This window comes from Uranotaenia lowii, chromosome 2 (genome assembly GCF_029784155.1).
Source record: "Uranotaenia lowii strain MFRU-FL chromosome 2, ASM2978415v1, whole genome shotgun sequence".
NCBI lineage: Eukaryota > Metazoa > Arthropoda > Insecta > Diptera > Culicidae > Uranotaenia > Uranotaenia lowii.
Window position 1 is genome coordinate 99,064,252 of NC_073692.1, and position 25,177 is coordinate 99,089,428.

A 25,177-nucleotide genomic window follows, 5' to 3' on the forward strand; every position below is an offset into this window, starting at 1 on the left:
GTTACATTTTTCTATTGTATTTTGAAAACTTGTGGATTTTTTTTTCCAAGCATGGTTTCTTCGATACTATTATAGCTAGGTAATGTTATTATCTTCTATCAAATGAAGGATAGGAAATCTTTTATTTAAAATTTAGTAATTTCTGAATTTTAAAACCCAATATCACTGGATTTGCCAGTATACAGTTATAAGGTTGCCAGATTGCCCGGTTTTTTCGGGTTTGCCCGGATATCTGATACATAATTTGGGCCGGCCGGCCGACCCGGCCCGGTTGCTAGGATTTCATTGAAAAATGCTCGGATTTTGCCCGAATTTTTTCACTTTATTAGGCAAATCAAACAAAAAAAAACTCAATAGTGTTGTAAAATTTTTTATTAAGCCGCCGAAACAAAAAAATTTGAGCAGATCTTGCAAAAATAATCATAAAAGGATTTTTCGAAGCCTAAAATACGTTTTAAAATCCGTTTATGAATTTGGATGAAAAAACTATTTTTTTTAGTCCTTTTTTCTTGATTTTGGTTGAGTAATTTCTAGGTTTTGACAAAGTTTTCCCGGATATTGCCCGGAATTTTGATCGTTCATTTAGATATGAAATGCCCGGATTTTGGCAGATTTTGAAGAAAATTGCCCGGATACGTGCTGAAAAAATTCTAGCAACTTTAAGTTAACAGATTTAAAAAAAAAAAAGGAATCATATCATGTTTTTATTGTAATCCGTACTTTATAACTTTATAACTCATAGTTTTTTTTTGCAACAAAATAGATCTGTTGTTCAATAATTTTAATAGTTTAAATAAGGTATGAAATCAGCTTTTTTTTAAATTAAAAATATAGTTTGATTAATGATCTACAGTTCCGAATCATGCTTAAGTTATTTTAAAAAAATGACCATATATGAGGTCGTCTGCTATAGAGGACTTAGAAATATTTTCTTTAAATTTTTTATGGCTGCTAGAAAAAATTACATGGTTTCTTTTTAAATTTCTTTCGAAATTTGAAATTTCAATAATACATCTAAATTTTACCTTGAACTTAAAATTCAGGGCTTCTGAAGTTCGGTTTTTTTTTATAGTTATAGGTAGTTTAAATCAAGTTTCAATCAATTTATACTGAAAAATTATAAATTACAATTTTACTACGCTATGAAAAGCAAAAATGAATGTTTCTAATTTTTATTGTTTTGCGAAACTTCTCATTTTATTATAATCAATTTGAATATCATGATTTTGAATTCATTTTGTTTTTTTTTTTAATATTCATTTCGAAACTTAAATTCCTTAATTTGAATCTAAGAAAAGCAGTAGGTGAATCTGAATTGAATAAATTATTTAAATTTTGCTGTATCTCAAACTTTGATATGCTGTTAAATATTCTCTAAAACTGTGGAATCATGGCTATGGAGTTGTTGTCCATTTTTTTTCAACTTTTGAAGTCAGAATTCAAAATCGACGATCCTAAAGTTCTGCAATTAGAACTATGCAAAAACACAATTAGAACAATGCAAAAACAATATTTAGTGAATGGTTTTTATTAGTTATTTATTGCAACAAGTTTCAAAAATTGATGTTTTTTGCACTATTTGTAATTTGATCCAAAGGGGTTTGCCGAGTTGGATAATTACGTTGAGTGCTGAAAAATTCACGAGTGGCACACACAATTTATGTAAATTCGGCAAATTTCTGTTGAAAATCCATAAGTTGATCTCTAAGAAGCACATCTTTACTAACAATCACATGTTAACGACCATGCAAAATAACTGAAAATTTCTGATCAAGTATATTGTCGACTGTACTTTTGCAGGCAAAAAACAGTAGGTATCGAAAAATATAGCTTTGTGATACCGTTTTTCAGTGTCTAAAATTTACCTATTTAAACATTAAAGATAAATTAAGATAAACAATGCCTAAACCCAAGATTCAAAAACATGGGGCAAAGACAAAAATGGGCATTAAAAGTCTTTAAAACCATGAATTTTTTACCGGAAAAATCGGGATAAACCGGGAATTTGGAAATGAAAATGTTGTGACCACCCTAGTAACAGTTTCACGATCAAATGCATCCTTTTCGAATGTATCGGTTGTTTGAAATATACCAATCCAAGCAAAGCGAAGAAGTTTGTGCTCGAAAACCGTCATAAGTAAAACATGACATGATTTTTTTAGTAGCCGTCCCATACAAACAGCCATTTAATCCCATACAAACTTCAGGCTAGTTGAGCGACCCCATCCCATGATCCAATCTGGCCCAAATTTTGCATAAGGTCTTGTACTAGTCCTAGGATCAATTTTAGCCTGCAGCGCATAACATTTCTCAGGTTTTTAATTTTCCGAACAAATTTGGATGTCTACTAAGCACCCCATTCAGTCAATAAACAAGTATGCGAATAGAAATCGAATTCCTGGTTCTATTAAGTATATTAAGGTTCATACAATTCGGCTCTACTGGTGTCATTTCAACGTCAAACGTTATTCTCTTGGATATCACTGACTCATAAATACACCAAGATACTTTTCATCCGATTAAGAAAATTTTAAAAGTCGATTGAATATTGAATATATTTCCTCCTACACCGGTATACATTGCCCATGTTTAACATTTTAATCGCATCCTTGTGTTCGAGATCTCTTCCCCACCAAGCAACGAAAAAAAGCGGCTTATCTCCGGCAGAATTGTGATGTCTCTCTATCTTGAATGACTTCATATATGCTCGAGCTCTAAAGCAGGGAGGGACGGAATTTGAATAAAACATACCAGCTCCATTGTCTTGCATGAAGCAGTTAATAATTCAAGCGTACCTGTGGAGGTAAATAAATTTGTATTTTTTGTAGCTCAGAACGGTGGTGTTTAATGTCAATATTTGTTGAAAGAATTTGTACAGAGCACATCTTTTTTTATTTGTCACTAACAGTAAAATTTTACGACTAAATATCAGCTCCATATAGACAGACAGATAATTGAATCATCAGTCACCTGTGGGGTACAGGTTCAGTAAAACACTAAAGAATGGCGAAAAATTGCACCGGATTCCCGTTAACAGAACGACCACAATGCAACGAGTCCGCTGGGAAATCAAATCGCGAGATAGCTTTCAAAGTGAAGTAATCTAATTTCCGCAAACATGTCCGGTTCCATCATAAAGCTAGACGCTAGCTAGACCAGACAACAGCGCTATCGCGAATTTAGCCTCTAGAGTCTAGAGTAGAGAAGGTATATGAGTATGGGTTGTCAGTCATCCGTTGCAAGTCTGCAGGATCTTTGTTGTTGCAGATATTGACACAATATTGCACTTTGCTTCATGAAGCAGTAGGAAATTCTTCCCATACCTTAATGTTAACACTGAAAAGAACCACGAATGTCTTCTCGAAATTAAGGTGTGCAACATTATTAACACGTAATTGAAAATTTACGCACGACGCACGAACGCTGTCTTAGCGCTTATCCATATAATAATGTGTCATATTTTGCATGTCTACGTGCCAGTCTATCTCAGTCATCAGTCTCGTCTTAAATCAGGCTCAGCAGAGTCTCCAGTCCGTGCGCTCGTTTTCCGAGATTTTATGGGCTTGGAACTCCATAAATGGAACAACAATGATGCCTGTACCCGCGTCTAGATGACTGAAGCACTCTTTTGGAAGACTGACTGACATATATTGATTCTGTATGGAAGTTGAATTGCCTTGCCTGGCGTCATATTTTTGTGTTAAAGTTTTGAATAAAATTTCTACGCGAGGATAAATTTTTTAGTTTATAGCTCCGAAACATTACTTATGAGACTTATTTGTGAAAGATATCTTGTCAAAACTGGTTTTAGACTACTTCATTGTCAGCCGGTGTAAATTTTAAAATACAAGAATTACCATTTAGCAGTTTGAACTTGAACTGAAGCTTAAACCCCCTTTATTTAGAGATTGAAATCCGATTCTGATGATTTTTTTTAACTATGAAATTCTACATTAAATACTTTACTTAGAATAAAATGGATTTTTTCCCAATGATAAACACTTTGTAGTTGTGGCTAGTCGTTCAATATTACCCAAAGCAGATGTGCACGTTTGCATTTCTTCGAAATTAATCAAAAATCTTCTACCTTTAGTTTTTATTCCCCGTCGTAAAATTTTAACACAACTCTAGAATTAGGTTCTTTTCCTAAAACTTAGAAAATTACTTAAAAATAGCTAAATAAACCGAAAATATTTAATCGAAAGCCTTTCGAATCTGCGTATTTTAGTTATGGAGTGAATTAAAAAAAATGCATCACCTTGTTTCGTGAATAACTTTTAAAGTCATAGATCGAAATTGTGACGTATTTATGATGGCTTATAAAAAAGTTTTTCGACTTTTATTTTTGGGCATAACTCGCTCAAAAAAATCCTTTATAATAACTCAAAATTTTGAATTTTGTCAAAGTTATGACAAATTTAGCCGATTGTCCTCTTTCGGCACAAAAACAACATATTTGACTTTCTATCACTCCAACAAGGTGCGTAATGGTACGATTCCAGATCTAACCAAAACAGATTATAAACTTTGTGGGACCTGTTGAAGTGCTTTGCAGGGAAAAACGGTTGCATTTGGATTCAGCCTTCTTTATACATTTAGCCATTCTTCGTTATGAAACATCGACTGTTTTCAGCTCCCACAGATCGTCCGCCTCCTCGATTACTGGACATAATTTATTTTTAATTTTTTTCCTCTTATTTAACCCCGGAAAATATAGGCAAGGTTTTTCAACAAAAAGCTTCTTTGAAATCTACCAGATGCCCGCTGAAGAGCTCGTTTTCCTGTCCATTACCATTTTTTCCAAATATCTTCTCACTAACGGTCCAAATATTTTGCGCACGGTTTGACCACCGTATTTTGTTTATTTTTCCGGTGGGCAGCTTTTCTACCTTCTAGAATTGAAATCAGGCCTGTTTGTTAGTCAGCTAGATCTAGATGAACAGTCGGGAAACTTTACCTTTTTTATTACTTTGCCCATTGATGTTTTCGAATTGCACATGATAAAACCTCTCACATTCCTAACTTCATGGCATCAATCTTTTTTAATTTTATTCAAATTTTAGCTCACTATTAGATCTGCTAGGGCTCCTTAAACGATTAACCATATGAGCTTTGGTCGAATAGCTGATTTCCAGCTGTTTTTGGGTTTCCCAAACTCTTCCTGAATTTGTTTCGATCCTGCCCAAAAAATGTTGTTAAAAAGTTTCGCTATCTCAAAAACCTCTCAAATTTTTCACACATACATATTACATTACTATGTAGCTTCACTGAAATTTTCATCAATTTCCATCAATGAATTCAAAAGTTATTCGAAAAACATAGTGTTGCATTTTTTTTTCGAATACACTGCTTATAAAGACTAACAGTGAGCGTATTTCCAGAAATTTTTTTTTTAAATTTTTTTCTCTTTTTTTGAAAATGTTTAGAATTGGAAAACTGTCTACAAAAATGTGTTTGGCCAATACTTATGAGTGGCAGCGAAAATGGATTCGAAAACGGACCATTATACATTTTGTAGATTGAATAAAAAAACTGACATGTGCAAAATTTCAGCTCAATCGAATTAGATTTAAGGGTGCTAAAATTCGGGGAAATGGTTTGTTTTTTCTCTCAAGCCAATGGCTCAAAAAATGCATAGATTATTAAGATCTGGTGTAATTTTGACCGAAAATCGATTTGGTAAAATCGATGGATTTCTATGGAAGGTCTGAGAATTAGTTTGTAAAATCACAACTCATTCCACATCCCAATAAGATCAATTTGAATGTTTATAAGCCATCTTGGTGTTTTCGATTAAAGAGATCCATTTATTTTCTAACTAGGGAGGTCCTAAAATGATTTAGAAAAAATCTAAAGACAAGAATGAAATAAAATTTGATTCTCAAATTACACCGCATTTTTAACAAAAATTACACAAAGGACGAAAATAGCAAAAATTTAGAACTGACAAAAATGAACAAAAATTACAAACCTATGACAAACAAGCTTAGTTTTTTTTAGAAATGGAACACTTTCTTTTGCTAATAGCTCATTTATTAGCAATCGGACGTTTAAAATTTTGAAAGCATTTTGCTGCCTGTGAAAAGTACTATCAGAACTATTTTTTCCCAAAATTTATAATTCATTTGTTTTTGAGATATCTACGATGCAAGAAAAAAAGAAAAAAAATTGCGCAGTTTCCTTCAAAATTCGTCATTATCAAATTGATAGATGACAAAACCGTTTATTATTAGAAGAACTACTATGAGTGAGTGGTGGAAAAGTATGCAAACACTGTCAAAAAAGTTCAAATCAAGCATTGGAATAAAGCAAATGATCGGCAACTGAGGTTAAGGGTCATCAGGGAAATCAAGTCTCATACCAGCATTTTTTATTTTGAATGAGCGAAACAACAAGTGTAGATCGCTGAAATGTCCAAAAAAGTTTCTCCGATAAGCTGAAAGTGTTGCCTGCCTAGTTATGATTCATTCAAACCTAACCTCAAACAACAATTTTTGCTAGTTCCAAAGCCCGTAAGCTGAATAGCCTGTACCGAGGCTATGAGACAGATGATTTCTGACGAACGACAAAACTTAAATATGAAAACCCCTATTTCAAACAAATTTCAGCGTTTGAATCCTATACCATCTCTGCTAGTGGCAAGGTCCTTAGCATATAGAAGCTGGTTGTTTCGTATAAAATTAAAAGATTTGCCAAGATTCTGCTCTTGTGGAAAAAACAACAATTTTCAAAACGAGAATTTTGGTTTTCGCTGTTTTTAAAGCCTTAACTTAGTTATTGTCAGAATTTGCCAGCAAAAATTCCATTAAAACGCTTTAAAGTGACTCATCGAGTTTTGTTAATTTCGAAACAGCTGTTTCCACTTAATTGCGCTCAGTATTTGACCCAAACGTAGCATAAATTGAAGGAGGAGGATGTAGACACGTAAAATATAGATTTGACGAAGTATAAGATTGAAAAACCAATGACCAAAAAAAAGAGTGTGCGTCGAACGATAGGAGGTACCTGAATAAAGTAGACATTTTTCTTACAAAAAACGATAAGTAATTTTTCTAATTTTTTCATGAATTATCAAAAAATTAACTTTATTCCTTCATAGGAAGTTTTTCGATCAAACGAATGGTTTTTGAGATACACATTCGTAACTGTCCCATTTCTAAAAGAACTAAGCTTTAGAAGTTTGACATTTTTGTCGCTTTGTCATTTTTTCTTCAATGATTTTTTCTCATGTTTGTTATTTTTTTTTTTCAAAAGTGTTTGTTTTCCCATTTAAATCTATTTTTTTTCCTTTTCTTTGGTTTTTTTTAATCATTTCAGGACCAACCTAGTTACACATGAATTAACCTACTCAGTGCAAAATTGTCTTTAGGATGCCTTACAAACATTCAAATTGGTTTCATGGGATTCAGAACGAGTTGTGATTTGTGATTTTATTTACATGCCAATTATTAGCATGAGAGAAGGGTATTAGAGTACGAGAAAAGTTTCTCTGATGATTTGATACCCCTGATCCAAGAGAAAGATTAGAAGGCCTAAGGGTTCACTCATACAATTTTTAATAATTCAAAATTCCCTTTCCTTCTTCCGATAGAGTGATAGGAAGGGAAGTGGGGGTTACCCCGTACAATTCCTCGAATAATTCAAACGCGGATCGAGGAAATGTTGAAGAAATGTTACTTTGATATTTTGAGACCTGAGATTTTGAGAGAAAGATGGGTCACCATTTCAATTTTTATAATTTCTCATTTAAAAATAGAGAAAATGGAATCACATGTGGCATGGAAGCATATTTAAGAACAAGTAATATTTCTTTGATGGTTTGAGACCCTTTCTTCCTTACAGTAGGGAGATAGAAGAACAATTTTTTTTTGAATGAGGAAGTGGGGAGAGAAGAGAGGGAAGAAGGAGCCAATGATACAATGCCGAACAAATGACAAATTTTTGCATAATTCGAGAACCGATCAAGCAAATGGTACCAAATTTGCCATGGGAGTGTATTTAAGTACGGGGGGACCCATCGGGGGGCCCGGGGCAATTTTTCTCGGGAGGCCCCTATGATTTGTTTTTGTTTTTTTTCAAATGCAATCCCAGAGAATACAAAACATTTTAAACGTGTAAAGGGACTAGAGATGAGTTCAGTATACTGTCTAAAAATAGCCATTTTATCTGCATAGAAGATAGTTTCTTGTATCTTCATATAAAAATTGTTAATTAATCACGTGCGGACATTGCGGAAGAGTTTAGAAATTTCTTAAAAATCAAAGCTTTAATTTGAGCTGCAAAAAGCAAAATTTAATTCTCATTTTTTTTAATGCCCTTATCACAAACTAAAATTCTCTGATTTAGAAAAATGACCGGATAGATATTTTATATGTTTTTCATTTCATTATTAATCGTCTGGTTTGTGATTCATCAAGGAATATTTACCTAATGACAATTGGGAAATATCATGAAGATTTGAATCATGGCATACAAAATTCAAAAAAATTAAACAAAATAATTTAATTCAAATTCCATGAAGATAAATATGAGAGTTCAAGAATTAAACACTTAAAATCAGGTTATATTCAGAACCACAACTCAGTGTCTCAAATCCAAATCATAATTTCAAATCAAGATTTGAGAAACAAAATACAAATTAAATTTAAAAAATTAAATTGAAAGTTACAATCAGAGACAAAGCAGGAATTGCATCAAATATGTTTTTTTAATTTAATATCTTTGAAATACAAATACAAAACCTTTTCATAAGATGTTTATAAATGTGACAAAAGTTTCATTCGATACCTTCAAAGCCAAAGGGGTATAAGTGCAAAAATCATCGATTGAAAAAAAATCAGAATAGAGATTAAATAATAAAACACAGAATAAGGGTTTACAATTTATAAACCAACGGAAATTTCAATAATAATGGTGTGAAAAATTATAATAATACTCAGTATTAACCCGGATATTGCCCGAGTAAAATTCTGAAATGTTTATTATAAAGACTTTAAGTTTAATTAAGTAAACTTGAATATATTCATAAGTTGCACATTTTTAAAATTCCGGGTAAAAAATGTTCAAAAATTAACTCAAGAAACCATAAGCACTAACGACTTGTCAAAATGGTATTCAACAATAGCTTTAGAGCTTCTCTTAGCGTAGTAATTATTACTTGGAAAGTTAACATATTAATAAACACTGTTATTGTGCAAGAAGTTTGTATGTAATGAAAATGAAGAGATATTTTTATTTACTCTTCGTTATCTGTACTGAATATCCGGGCTGACATGTTTCGATTTAAAAAAAAAATAAACATTGAGGTGATTTTTCATAATTTTCTTCTTAATTTTTTTTTTCGAATAACGACCCCGTTTGGAGCACATTATTTTTGTCCAGACTCTGGGTTGAGAATTTTAAAATTAAATATCAAGCTTTTGATATTATTAGCTTGCAAAATGCGGGTCCTACACTGCTTACTCTAGGGGGCCTTTAACTTTTGTTAGAGAAAAACTGTTCTAGATATTATTTGACGGGGCCCCTTTAGTTGTTATATTTCAAGTTTTTATTCCGATTTTCTAATTTGATTTCTTTTTTAGTATTTCCCCTTTTTGCCCCCCCCCCCCCCCCCCTAATTCCGGCCTTGAGTACAAGAAATGTTTAAATGAATATTTGATATTCATCCATCCTCTCAGTGGGGTGATAGAAAAGGGAGAGGTGGACTCCTTTAAAAAAAATTGTATAACTTGAGAACTAATCAAGCAAATGGAATCAAATTTAACATGGGAGGTTATTTGGGTGCTAGAAACGTTTGTATGATCATTTGAGATTTGCATACAGTAAATTGCATACTATATCATTGCACAAATTTTTTGTTATTTTTTTTATAAAAAAATTCAATAAAATCAAGCATACAAAAGGTGATAAAGCTCTTATCCTCCGCAATTTGTTTTTTTTTTGCTTTATTTTTTTTTGTTTCGATTATAGTCGTTTTACCATCTTTATGGCATTCGCGACTTTATCAACGTTGCAGTTGGCGGACAGTTATTGAAAAACTATCCGGTGCAACTGTGTTCGATGTTTACTCTTGGGCTCGAACTCGCGGACATCGGCTCAGGAGACAACAGACTTGCCAACTGAGCTATATCACAAGCCCTTTTTTGCTTTTGTAATCTTTCGGATATTTGATACAGTTTACGAAATTTTCATAAAATACTTCAAACTGTATTTATTCCTCCCTTCGGGTTTTTTTTCGAAATGGGGGGTGACAAAAAAGGAAATGGATGAGAAGGAAACGGAACAATTGTTCAACTGTGTTGTTCTCAACTTGTAATTTTATGATTGTCGTTATAATTTTTCCTATCAAAATATATAGGTTCGTTGAACAAACTGTTATTTCCATAGACACATTTCATAACCGTCTCATAAAAATCACTGCAATGTTAGGTCTCATAAATCCTAATTCATAAAATAGCGTACAAACTCACGTGTGGGTTTGGGGCAAATTATGAATGAAAAACCACCGACCACTACCTATCGTTCGGTTTCATTGATTGCAACGACTTCCCCCTCGTTTGCATCTTCCTACTCGCTTTGCCTGTTCAACTGCAACCCAACTATGTAGGTACGGTACAGGTACACATAATATAATTTTACCGGTCAAACTGGTTTTGGATCCCATAGTAGTTGGTACCCTAAGTATCCATTTAGCCCTGCTGAGTAGTAAAATTAATCGTCAGTTTTGCCCATGTGCCCAAACAGGTTCTTTGATGGCCGAAATCAGTCCTCCGGAGGGAATAAATAAAATGCCAGTCTCTTCAGTCAGTCTCATAGATATTGGCAATCTTGTGGCTTCGGGGTTCTTTTTACAGTTTTTTTTATTTCGCGAAAGTTTTGAGTGGGCGCCACTGCTGTGTCGAGACTCTCGGATTCAGGTGGGTGAAGCATAATTTATCCTCGAAATTGAGGTTGATGGAAAAAAAGCCCAACTGCGATCCTAGAGCGAGGCCCACAACCTTGGGTATTGCTCATGAGACCATTTTGTCCTAGATTGCATTCTGATGACAGCTTGTCGTCATTATTGCCGCTGCCCAAGGTGTGGGGGTGGTGACCATTTCAGATTCAATCAAAGCACTGTTTTTTAATGCAAATTCCGATGTGACTGTTATTTTCGGCAATCGATTCGCTATTTGACCGTGACAACAAGTTCGGCGCACAATCAAAACAACATTTTCCCAACTTTACTAAGCGCAAAAAAAACTGAGGCTACAACGACATTGAACGTCGATTGCTACCAAGGTTAGCGCTGCTTGACGAATCTCGGGGTCAATACAAATGCTTTATTTCCATTTCCGCGCTACCAATTGTACCAATCTTCAAACACTCTAAAATTTATGGCATTTATAGTCGGTCAACACAGAAGCACCACTCCGGTGTGTAATAAAATCGACTAATGTTGCGGGGTTGCAAAATTGGAAGCGTTTCTGGTTGGACATTCAAGTGGATGGAAAAATAAATGTCTATAAAATGAGTTGCTTTTGAACTAAAATTGATGACTTTTTCCCAAGCTTGTGCTTATGATCCGGCTGGCATTCGCTGCAGGAAGTCTAATTTTCTTTTGATGCTTAGGAAGTTAAGAGTCGAGTTGTTTTATTGCTGCCAATTAGAAAATAGGACACACATATCTAAATGCTTCAGAATGGTACCTGGATCAAAATGTGTGCAAACCTATATTAACTAGGCGTATTTTTTTCATGTTCCATCGTAAAATTGTATATTAGCCTTTCAGAAGTCCTGAATCAGAAATCCAAGATCTTGTGTGCGATAAAAACAGATTATTGAATGTCCCTCAGAACCAGAACCAAATTTTTAGCTAGGTCATATACCTTCCCACGAAAATTCTTTTTGCAAATTTCACATTTTTTTTACAAGAATATCGGAAAATGTGTGTTTGAACGACCCATTTTCACAGCTGTCTACTGGAATTAAATACGGTAGATCAATTGTTTGGCTTACACAATCCTTAGTGCAAATTTTCATATCGAATCGCTTAATTTTAAACACACAGTTTGTATAGATTTTTTTTTTTATTTTATCAATAGGTAACTCAAAAAACGCGACAAAACTAGCATGTGTTACGTGATGGAATCGATGATGAAAAATACAATTTTCCAATAATTGAACAAAACTGGCACGCAAAAAAAATTGCATACAACGAGCATTTCACAAACTCGAAAACTGGAATTATTTTAGATCAAAAATTTTAAAAATCTCGAATACAAAAGATGATACAATTCTCATCTTCCACTTTCAATTAAAAAAATACATTAAACTTTATTTATTCCCCCTTCGGGCTTCTCGGAAAAATCGAAGACGCGAAGGGGGGGTTTGGTGACGAAAGAAGAATTTGATGTTTGTTTCGGTCTTATTTGGGTCTTATTATAAGAAAAATGTTCCGATGATTATTTGGGAAGTCTTCCTGCTTACTGTCGTGAGATAGGTAGAAGAGTGCATAACTCGAGAACCAATCGAGGAAATAGAACTAAATTTGTTTTTCAAGGGTTTCTAACGCTATTCGAGACAACTCCCATTTTTATAGAGGAGATAGGAAGAGGGAGGGGGCATCTTTCAATTTTTTTGCATAACTCGAGAACTTATAAAGCAAATATGGCATGAAAAACTATATGTGTGAAAACAAATGTTTCTATGACTTTTAGAGACTTCTCCCTCCTTCCAGTGGGGAGATAAATAGGAGTGAAGTCGGTTCTTATACATGTTTTTGCAGAACTCGAGAACTGATCAAAAGAGTGGAATAAATTTTCGCATGGAAGAGTTTTGGATACGAACCCCCCGCTTCTTATAGCGGGGTAATAGAGAGAGAGAGAGAGAGAGAGAGAGAGAGAGAGAGAGAGAGAGAGAGAGAGAGAGAGAGAGAGAGAGAGAGAGAGAGAGAGAGAGAGAGAGAGAGAGCGAGAGAGAGAGAGAGAGAGAGAGAGAGGAAGGGCCTTCTTATACAATTTTATTCCATAACTTGAGAACTCATCGACCAAATTGAATTAAATTTGGCTTATTTGGGTAGGGGAGATGAGGGCATAATGGCCACCTTAAGGAAAATGCTTATTTAACAATAGAGAACAGCTGTAATATGTGAATTACAGCATTTTTTCGTGTTCAGACATTCAAATAGTCTATTGCCTAATTGGATGAAACTTGAAAAAGTAGATAAAAACGTTTAAAAATGCATTTTAAAATTTTTTTCCGAAAGTTGAAAACCAGCCACTGTAGAGGCATAATGAGAAACCCTCCGAGGCAGTATGAGCACCATTAATGAAGGCATAATGAGCGATTTCTGCCGGGGAATCTAGCAGCGAATTCGACTCGATGAAGTCAACTGAGTAATAAAGCTACAGCTTAACTTGTATCGTCTGACGATTTGACCTATTGGTTAGATGTCGGAGAGGTAATCAGTGGGCTCGAGTTCGGTTCCTGGTGGAGGTGTTTTTTTTCATTTATCATTCATGATCATGATTGCACTAAACGGTGAGGCGTAAATTCATCAAATAAAGCAATAACAAAATAATCTAGGTCTGTTTGTAGAATTCATTATGTTTCATGTGTTTTGTTTGACGGATGATGCTTTGATGCTATTAGCCGTATAATGTAACAATAAAAAAAATCAATCATGAATGGTATGTGCAAAAAAAATCCCCTCGAACAGGAATCGAACTCGAGTCTACTGATTACCTCTCCGACACCTTACCAATAGGCCAAATCGACAGACGAAACAAGTCAAGCTGTAGCTCTATTATTCAGTTGACTTCATCGAGTTGAATTCGCTGCTAGATTCCCCGGTATAAAACGCTCATTATGCCTTCATTGATAGTGCTCTGTTCGCATCCAGTGAACAAATTAAAGTAAAAACGCGTTTTAAAATTGATTAAAGTGAAAAATCAAAAATTTTATGATGCTGAAAATTGAGAAACAATGTGTAGGGGAGATGAGGGCATAATGGGCACCTTAAGGAAAATGCTTATTTAACCATAGAGAACAGCTGTAATATGTGAATTACATCATTGTTTCGTGTTCCGACACTCAAATAGTCTATTGTCTAATTGGATGAAACTTGAAAAAGTAGATAAAAACGTTTAAAAATGCATTTTAAAAAATTTTGCCGAAAGCTGAAAACCAGTCACTGTAGAGGCATAATGAGAAACCCCCCGAGGCAGTATGAGCACCATTAATGAAGGCATAATGAGCGTTTTCTGCCGGGGAATCTAGCAGCGAATTCGACTCGATGAAGTCAATTGAGTAATAGAGCTACAGCTCAACTTGTATCGTCTGACGATTTGGCCTATTGGTTAGATGTCGGAGAGATAATCAGTAGGCTCGAGTTCGATTCCTGGTGGAGGGGATTTTTTTTTTCTTCATTTATCATTTACTAGCTGACCCGTTGTGCTTTGCTACACCTTCCAGAAATAAATGTAATTTGTAAAAATTTATTCAAATTTAGATTTTAGAGAGCATATTTTTAAATCAAACCTCATCATACTTCAGAACCAACAACTTTGAAATGAGAGCTGCAGCTGCAGTTCTGAATTGCAATTCAAAGATGGTATATATTATTTACTGAAACTTGATCTCTGAACTCGTTTTTCAAGATCTGAAATTTGTACTTTGTACCCAAAAAGACCTTTTTAAATATGGCCCTCCTTTGAAAAGATCTTTATCTTAAATTTACATGGGAGCTCTCCCATCTTTTTCAATTTTGTCCCCTACTGCTTGAAGAAGGTAGGCAAATTTAACCGGCTCGATACCCAAACAGCATTTATCATGGTAATGAAAAATATATTAAATTATTTTTGTATTAAATACAGTGCAAATTTCATTTTTTCTAAATAAATTTACTACGGTAACCATATAAATATTTAAAAAAATATCAGTTGCATTACTAAATAAGTTCTCAGCGTTTTTCTTTTATTTTCTCTTTGAAAGACAAATATTAAAAAATGTTGGCAAAAACAAATTTCTAAGTTTACATTTGTTTATTGGGGCAAGTGTCAATGCAAAGCTTATTTACAGATGCATCAGAGTAATGGCTTTAAAATGGATCTAAACGAATTCCTGTTTTTTGTTCTATCAAGTTTCACTGATATATCTGCAGTATTCCTGCTGTATAAATTTATGTTTGTTACTCAACTTTTAACGAATGCTGTTCAAAGGTAATGACCTTCATTTACAAAGACTTTTAAGAATTTTCAATATCCGCTGCAGTTTCAACATTCGGAATACCCCTTCTGGCCTTTCCAACATATTGAATCATTTTGAAGATGAATTTCTCAAAAGTTCGACGTTTGCCCTTGCCCCATCGTGTAAGTTGACAGAAGGGAATATTGTTTTTAACACTTTAAGGGTAAACTAAATATTTCTCTTAAAAATTTTGCGTCCAGTTGAATATCAGTTCTAAAGTCTCGCTTTTCAAAAACGAAGCGGATCAAAAGTCTCTTTTATGCAGCCATGTAACACAAAAACACTTTTCATGTTAAGTACGTACTTGAATTGGTATGTAAGCAAAAAGTACGATGTTTTTTTCAGAATTATTTAAAATAAAAAGCTCCCATTTTCATTTCTAAATTCGTTTCAGTTGTGTATTTGGGCCGAAGTAACAATTTCTAGAAGAAAACATTTTTTTTAATTTTTTAAACAGAAAAAGTTGAACGTTTGAACATGTTCTAATGTTCCTTGAATGAAAAGTCGACTGCTACCTACATTAACACGAACTAAATATGGAAGTATTTATGCAAATCTTTCAATTGGTTTTGATTCGATTGATAAAATTCCAATCCGTGTCACATCTAGGCGTCATTTTATACCACGTGCTGTGTACAAATCAAATAAGCAAGAAAAAAAACATCTAAGTTGCATATCGCCCCACGTGTTTGAGAAACAGGCGCCTTATTGTTAAATTTTCCAGCAATCGATGCACAGTGTGCTTTGGTTACTATCCTCTTGCGACGACGTTTGCTCGCCCATGGAGACGAAAAACAAAACCCTCAAAGAAAATATGCTTGGTTGAGAAATACGCGCCAAAATATTCCTGCTGATCAGTATGCTATGCCTGGGTTACTATCCTTTTGCGACGTTGGCTTGCGACGCCTCGACCATAGAGACGAAAAACAAACCGCCCAAAGGAAAAAAAATCTCAAGAAAATGGATGTCATGACTTTAATTTGTTTCGAAAAACTACAAATTTTGTATGGAAGCCTCTCCTTCCTTAAGTCGGATGGAGTTTTGACTATTACAGAAACCATCCCCGGCCTCAAAAACCCTCAGATGCCAGTTTTGACGATGATCGGTTCAGTAGTTTCCGAGTCTATAGGGAACAGACAGACAGACAAACATTCATTTTTATATATATAGATGATCATGATTGCACTAAACGGTGAGGCGTAGATTCATCAAACAAAGCAAAAACAAAATAATCTAGGTCTGTTTGTAGAATTCGAAGAATTAACACATGTTCATACATTATGTTTCTGGTGTTTTGTTTGACGGATGATGCTTTGATGCTATTAGCCGTATAATGTAACAATAAAAAAAATCAATCATGAATGGTATGTGCAAAAAAAATCCCCTCGGACAGGAATCGAACTCGAGTCTACTGATTATCTCTCCGACATCTAACCAATAGGCCAAATGGTCAGACGATACAAGTTAAGCTGTAGCTCTATTATTCAGTTGACTTCATCGAGTTGAATTCGCTGCTAGATTCTCCGGCAGAAAATGCTCAATATGCCTTCATTGAAAGTGCTCTGTTCGCCTCTAGTGAACAAATTAAAGTAAAAACGCGTTTTAAAATTGATTAAAGTGAAAAATCAAAAATTTTATGATTCTGAAAATTTAGAAACAATGTGTAGATCATGTTGCAGTGCATACATTTCAGATCAAGATGATTTAAAGGTCATAAAAGCTTATTTGGTGGTGCTCAAAAATTATAATATTTTCATCACTTGAGAACCTAGCTGGTTATTATTTAATATTTCTGTAAAGATGAAAAGGGTATTTCTTTTTTGGTGAAAAATTAATACTATAGGTAGTATGAAACAAGTCCTTAAGAAAATTTGTTTAAGAAAATACGTACTTTTGTAGAAAAAAGGAGGGCTTATTATGCCCTGGGTGCTTGTTATGCCCTCATCTCCCCTAATATTCAAAAACAGTATTTTTATCTAAAAAACATTTTTTATTATATGGAGAATCTGCATTTATTTGCGAACTTTAGAATTCAAAGTGAAAATATCATTTTTGAATTTCGGAAGTGAATTTAAATTTAACTTACTTATGAATTCCTTGGAAATGTTTGGGTTATTTTTTTAGAATCGTTATACTTATATGGTGGCACCGAAAAGGACCATGTCGAATTTCAAAAACCTACCATATGTTCATTAAAAAACGATACTTTGAGCGCTAAATCAAGTCCGATTTAGTTCAAATCCTGTACAGGGCAGTTTTTTGAGCCAATCTACCAAATGTAGGTATATGGTCGATTTTCAAAATACAATCATGAAATTTTTTCCATACAACCATTCCACCCTTCTGAACATATATGTTTCAAAGGCATTATCAATTTTTTCACCCTAATTCGTCCTTTGTTTAAGAGTTCAATTTTTCATGAATTTGACTTCTGAGCTGTGAATTTTAAACCAGATGTCAAATTGGGAATTTAAACAGAGATATCTTATTCTGTATTTTTTTTTTTGGAAGAATTTCTTTTTCATATTTTTTATTTTTACTTTGAATCTATAAATTGTGTTTCATGTGTTAAAAAAATTCATCCAAAAATTAATAATAATAATAATAATAATCTCATCTGAACGCTACTTTCGAGAACACACACTTCGAAGATTTTTCGTAAATTTTTTAAGAGTAGAAGTAGTAGTTTTACAAACAAAAAAATTAGGAAAATATACTTGAAATCTGAAGTTTATCCCAATTTAAATATCCACCCAAAGAATCGTTTTCAATTATTGACTCAAATTTGATAACTTTAGCACCTAATTCCCTATGGTTCTGAGGGCCCTGGAATTCAATTCGTGTTTATTATTTGTTTTAAATACTATAACCACTACACTACATTTTCTTACCACTACATGTATTTTAAGGTTTATATTTAAAAAATTTTATTGATGTATCCTGTTCAAAGTTGCGGAAACTTACGAAAAATTTGTCATTTGAATAAATTTATAGAAAAATGAACCAGAAAAATATAGGTAATCGTCTGTAAATTCTCAAATTTACATAGTTATTCAATTTGACACCTAACTGATTAGCTAATAAAATTTAAATGCTGAGATATTCTAAAGTTCGTCAAAGTTTACAATTTATAATGAAACAAAAATATGCCAAAATTTCAAGAATAATTTATTTACATAGATTCCCATACTTTATCCTGATTGCTAAGAAAATAATAGATCATCACTAACCACAACAATGAAAATATTGACCGAAACTGATCCATCGTTTTGTTTCTTTTTCTTCTCCGCGCTCTCGTTCCCACAGATCTATCCCGAAATCGGTTCTGCGAACTGCCCGAGGACATCACATCGCTGGCCTTTCTCGAGCGGCTGCTCGTCTTTCACAACGCGATCCGCTCGATTCCGGACACGATCCGCGGACTGCATTCACTAACATACTTAGATCTAAGGTTGGTATCGATCGATCTGGAAAAGGTCATGAAAATTTTAACGGAGGGAAATAGATTTTATGATTTAAAAGATTCTATATTTTTTACTTGAGATAAAGTTGTGTATTTTAATCTTAAAATTTTGTATTTGGTTGTAAGAAATCAACAATGGATAAAAAGTATTCAACAGATGTCGATAATATAGCAAAAAAACAACACGATGCCTGAGCTTGATTGTAAAAACGTGATGGCCTAGAAAAATCACTATCCCATGACCAACTACACGACGATGAACAAAGCGTAAAACATGGAATCGTTCGTCTTCACAGAACAGTTGATGCTATTCATTTAAATCTCGGAAGGAGGCAGCTCGAGTGTTGAGTCCAATTAATTAAACTAATTACCATACGCAAATCATTCGCAGGAACAACCAGCTGGCGGTGCTACCGAGAGAGATTTGCTTCCTGCCGTTGCAGGTGCTTCTCCTCTCCAACAACCGACTGGTGACGCTCCCGGACGAGCTCGGGCGGATGGAGGAACTGACCGAGCTCGATGCCGCCTGCAACCAGATCACACATCTTCCTCCCCGGATGGGCGACCTCCGGAATTTGCGATCGCTAACACTCCGGAACAATCAGCTGGTGTACCTGCCCCGGGATCTCACCTGTCTGCAGCTGGTGTTCCTGGATATCAGCAGCAACAAAATTGCCACCCTGCCGGTGGAGCTGCGACTCATGGGCACCCTGGTGGATCTGGAGCTGTCCAACAACCCGCTGACCTCACCACCGGCAAGTGTAAGTATTGAAAAAAAAAATGATTCGATGAATAGTTTAACGATTTTTTAATCGGATTTTTTTTTGCAGTTATGCGTCCGAGGCTTAGTTCACGTGTTCAAATTCCTGGAAACGGCCGCAACCAAAGAGGAAAAATCCAAAAGTGGCCTCGATGGTCACGCCACCCTTCGGAGGTCGGCCCTGGGATCGAAGAATTCGTCCGGCAGCTTGTTGGACAACAGCCGGAACCGGAGAGCTCACGTAGACTCCGGTTACAGTACCAGTGATGGCGGATTCGATGGTAAGCGTTGGTCTCAGGAAGAACCGCACGAGTTTAGCACCTCCTACTATAATAGCACAAGCAATAGCACAAGCACAACGACCGGAAATGGTAGTGGCACCTATTCGCCGAAATGGTCACCCGTTCCGTTGCACACCGGTTTCGTGACCGGGAAGCCACCACCCACACCACCTGCACTGGGCAACTCGACCGCGAGTCCCTGCCATAGTTCTACTAATATGTTATCGTCTACCACAGGTGGAAGCGGGTTTTCAGCTTTACTAAGCGGCGGATCTGGGGAACGAACCTTGGAAGAGGAGTTCAGGAGAGGTGTCGCACTGCAGGAGCAAGCAGAGCGGAGAAAGCTAGCAAATAATAATAGGTTGGTTCTTTGTTCTTTTCCCTCTGGAAAACTCTTAGCTGATGTTTTGATTTTTTACAGTAACGATATTTCACCGGAAGGAGATCTTACCCCTGATAGTATGAAGGCTGACGATAAAATGCGCTCGTTAGGAAATATTCAAACTTATAGGTTTGTGTTACAAGCAGTTCAATGCCAGTTTTGGTTCATACTTCAATTAATACCTAATTTCCGACTTTCTCAGGGAATACAAGGAAGCGCTCCGTCAGCAACGGGCTCAAAGTGACATCTACCGACCCAAAGATCAACAGGCACACACCCCGGACAGTGGAGGCTCGACGGCAGATTCTCCGCTGAGCAACTTCTCCCCCTACAACAAATCGCAAGCGACCACACCTTCACCTTCCGTCTACAGTAGCAGTAACCAAAGTTCACCACTCTCACCTCATCATGGTAACATCCACAAGCTGAACCAAATCAACGCCAACAACGGCGGTACAACGGCCACGTTCAATCCGGGCAACAGCTCTAGTCCACTACTATCGCCAAACCGAAACGCCAACGTTGCCCCATTCGAGGATTCCGGCACTGGCACAACGAACAGCACCTCTTCAACCCCGAACAAGAGGCCCGTTCAAAAGGTCATTCCATCACGAAATATTACCTCCACATATCAATCCAGCAGCCAATCGCCGACGCATCCTGAACGGAAATCACACTGCCCTCCAATGGCAAGATTCCGGTCGCCAACGGAACCCCTGTAAAAACTCCGCTAACCAACAGTAGCTGTACGACCGATTACGCTTACGTGAAACCCAACAGTCCCTGTAAGGCTTCCAGTGGTATATTGTCCCACAACAATGTTCCTTCGTCGATTCCGAAACCGACCGCGAATGGGGGAAGTAGTTCCCCGAATGGGAACCAAAAACCCCTAACCGCAACGGTCGGGTTACGTTAACAACGGCAAACCGGGGCAGAAAACAAATAAGTTAGTTCAAGTTTAAGTTTGTTTTTGAAACAGTCACTTACTTTAAAATTAAATTTTCAGAACTGTCTCCTGGAATCGGGACGTACCCACGACGGATAAGCTGAGCTTTACGATGCGTCGGAGTTTGACAAGCAGAAGGAGGAAACCGAACTGATCGATCAGTTGCGACATGTAAGATCTCACTAAAAAATAGAAAGATTAATCAAAAGTTACCAAAAACTTCTCTCAATTCAACAGATAATTGAAGCGCGACTGAAGATGACCCTGCCGGAGGACATTGCTCCGGCCCTGACCGACGGGGTGGTGCTGTGTCATCTGGCGAATCACGTGCGGCCCCGGTCAGTCAACAGCATCCACGTGCCGTCGCCGGCGGTGGTGAGTATTACGTTGTAAATTTAGTAGATTCTCTTTTTTATTCTACGATTTTATGAAGAATTTTAAAGTGAACGAACTTCGGTAGAACCGTGCACCCATGGCAATCTTATACTATAAATAGGAATCCTCGCAAATCACACGTAATCTTTACACTTTGAATTGTTAACTGGGCAATTAGTACATTTGAGAAGAAACTGTAGCAATCCAAATTCAGCAAGCAAAACAAATGATAACTTCTGCCTTGGTGAAGATCTCCACTCCACATCGCTCCGCACCAAAGACATATAGACCTTTCAGTTTGATGTCTTTTATTTTGAAAGTAATTAAGAAGATACTTGACGAGTAGAGGACGAATGACAAAGCTTGTTTAAATCCTCTATAAATAAACGAAATAGAATAGAATCGAACTTGACGAGCACATAAAAATTCCAGTAGGTTACACAGGGTGCGAACGACATATCCTATAAACAGTTCGGTTTTCGGAAACGCCGCAGCACTGTGGATGCTATTCGACTAGTCATCGAAGGGACAGACGATGTCAGGCTGAAGAAGAGGAGAGGAGACCGGTTTTGCGCAGTGGTCACCCTTGACGTGAAGAACGCCTTCAATAGCGTAAGTTGGGCAGCGATTTGGTCGTCGCTCATTCGTATAAGGATTCCGACATATATCTGTAGCTTGGTGAAGTATTACTTTCGTTACCGCCAACTACAGTCCATATATGACCAGTGAGTGTCTCGGCAGGGGTTCACATGGATCGATACTTGGCCCGGTATTGTGGAACATCGTTTACGCCGAACTGCTCAGATTGCGTCTCCTCACGGGAGTCAGACTTGCGGGATTCACTCCTGATCACAAACCTGATTTCAGCACAATCAGAGACGATTGCAGTTGGACCGTGCACAATCGAATCCAAGCATGCGATCAAGTACTTGAGGTGATCGACGACTGGGTGAGTTTTACGGCCCACGTCGACTACGTCTGCAAAAAAGCGGCAATAGCGACAGTAGCCTTCTCTTTGAACAACTCAGCGATCCGCTGCAGCAGTAGAGAGTCCTGGCGTGACTTCGTCCATTTTGTGGTGTGGAGCCTGGAAGGCAGCCTTGAGCAGGCAGTGTAATCGACAGGAGCTCTGCAGCGTGCAGCGGTTGATGAACCTTCGAGTTATCAGCGCATGGGATCATGCACTCAGGCAAATTCTTATTAAAATTTTCATAAGATGCATCGTATGAACCGCTTTTTAGAGTGTAAAATAATGTTTCATAAGAGTCTTATGGAATTCTTTCAATTTTCAAACGATGTTCTTATGAAAAATAGAAGAAACGGCTTTGTGAAAAAAATAATGAACACTTTCATTCATGGCATAAGTTTTTTTTTCTCATCATCTAACAGTACGAAGCAATCGCCAGTTCATAGTTATTATATATAGTTTCCCTTCAATGTTAAATCACTGACCATAGTTAAATGTTATTGTTATCTTCGGAATGGTAAGTTTGATTTGATGGGTTTGGTGTGATCGTTTAATATATTAGTAAACTAAATTACATTATTTGTTTACTTTTCAGCAAGCTGATCGGCAAAAAACGAAAGGTCGAAGATTAAGATGCGGCAAAAATAAATTTGATGGAGCCGTCTGTTGATGCGCTGCTGATGGTGACCATAAATGATTCAATTTTCAACAAATTTGACAAACAATAAAGTGAATGTTTTCAGCATGAAATATTTAGAATTTTTCTTATTAGAAAGTGATTTACTGTTTCCATAAGAATCTCTTATGAAAAACAACAACCTCTCATTGAAGTAGGTGTTCATCTTCAGAATTCATTCGCGTCATAAGACAATCTTATGAATTTCATTAATTTTTCTTATGGCGCCACTTCATAAGAGAATCTTATGGCATACATAATAGTATTTTTCTGAGTGTGCCCATCTCGGTATTGTTAGAGGAAGATATCTTCTGCTACAAGCACAGGCACATGCCCGATGTGCGAAAACATGGCAGAGACGCCTCGATGTCTAACCGGCAGAACCAGTGGGACAGCTCGGAACGCAGACGGTGGACCAATCGCTTGATCCCTGATGGATCGGAGACATGGAGAGGTGGATTTCTGCATAAGGTAATTCTTGGCTGGTCACGGATACTTCACGCAGTACCTTCGGTTTGGCCATGTGGCTTCGCCATTCTGCCCAACCTGCGGTGACACAGTTGAGACATCAGAGCACGTAGTGTTCAACTGTCCGAGGTTCGAGGGGGTATGGATTAAACATGCTTGCCGCCTGCGTACCAGACACGACAGTCGACAACATTGTGCAGAGAATCTTTGAGGATTCCATGCGTGGTCAGCGATGGGTTCACCCGGATCATGAATGCTCTGCAGAGGAGTTGGAACCAGCACCAGTCCGCGACCGGAGTGGGGTGACTCCTTCGCCGGGGAGCATCTGAGTAATTTGCGTCGGAACTTAGCAGTATATCATACAGAGATAAGACTTTACCTTCTGCATATGCCAAGCTATCTGGTGTGTAGGATATCTCCACCGTCAACGTCGTGAAGTATCCAAGCAGAACGCGCCGTCGGCGACGGAGGCTGCGATGATAAGACATGACCTTCTCCTCAGTCGAACTCGTAGGAGGGAGAGTATTCACGCCGCGGAATACTCTCGAGTGGAGTGGTCTCACGTCGCCATCGGATGAGTCACTCGAGCCGGGTAGGATGGCATTAACCTGAATCGTCAGCGTAAAAGAACCGTACGTGTGCTGTGATAGACGCGAGTCTAGGATAAGCTGCTCTCGATTCGGCACACGGCCAGCAAAAAGTCTAGGGCTGCCAGCCCCAAAGTTACCAGCCAACGGAAGGAGCAAGACCGGACCACGGTCGGAGTAGAATGCCCTTTCGGTGGAAGGCTTTCGAATAGAGTGCATCCGATCCTAGCAGTAAAGCATACATAGATAAGACTTTCGTATGCCGAGCTGCAGTGTAGAATACCTCCACCATCGCGGAGTATCTGAGTAGAACGCGCACCCTACGACGGAAGCTGTGGGGATAAGACATGACCTTCTTCGCAGTCGAACTCGTAGAGGAAAGAGTATTCACACCGCGGAATGCTCTCGTATAGAGTCACTTCACGTCGTCGGCGGGTGAGTCACTCGAGTCGGTGTAGGATGACGTCTCCGCCCGGAATCATCCGAGTAGTTCCGTGAAACCCCTTGTGTGCTGTGATAACGGCGTGTCTAGGATAAACTGCTCTCGATTCTGCACACAGACGGGCAAAGAGAAGAGGGCCTCGAGCCAAACCAAGCGGAGCCAAGATCCCGAGTCGTTAGAGGATAGGTCATTGGTCTCTAGCAGTGGTCTCCAACAGAGGCGGAGCGCACGATAGTCATGGAGCAAAGCGAGCCTCGAGTTACGAGTAAAGGCCAGACCACAAGTCGTCATAGAAGAGGATCTTAGTCTTCAATTGTAACAAGAGGGAGGGTATGTATGCTGCCGTTTTGACTTGAAACCGAGTAAGCCGATGAGCGCAGAAGCGCGCACTTTGTCGCCAATCACGGGTACATCCTTTGTTGCTGGTCCGTACAGGAATTATGATCAGATGCCCAAGGTGGACTTTACGGCGTAGGGGTACATAGTATCTAGAGTCGACCAATTGCACCCATGGACCCAGAGTAGCATATTGGGGAAAGGCGGTGGCTCGCTGTGCCTTGGAATGCAATCCATATAAAGGATTTACCACCTTGGTGATCAAC

The 25,177-nt window shown here is 37.2% G+C and overlaps 1 protein-coding gene across 1 annotated transcript in view; it reads left to right on the forward strand.

Annotated features, from left to right (window-relative positions):
- The window catches only part of LOC129748957 (leucine-rich repeat and calponin homology domain-containing protein-like), a 251,289-nt gene that overhangs the window by 219,599 nt on the left and 6,513 nt on the right, over window positions 1-25,177 (forward strand). The window contains 11 exon segments of the mRNA XM_055743773.1: window positions 18,535-18,679; window positions 19,083-19,452; window positions 19,522-20,093; window positions 20,154-20,243; window positions 20,317-20,773; window positions 20,775-20,791; window positions 20,793-21,018; window positions 21,020-21,060; window positions 21,121-21,176; window positions 21,179-21,231; window positions 21,298-21,435. Coding sequence (XP_055599748.1) covers window positions 18,535-18,679; window positions 19,083-19,452; window positions 19,522-20,093; window positions 20,154-20,243; window positions 20,317-20,773; window positions 20,775-20,791; window positions 20,793-21,018; window positions 21,020-21,060; window positions 21,121-21,176; window positions 21,179-21,231; window positions 21,298-21,435 — 2,165 coding nt within the window.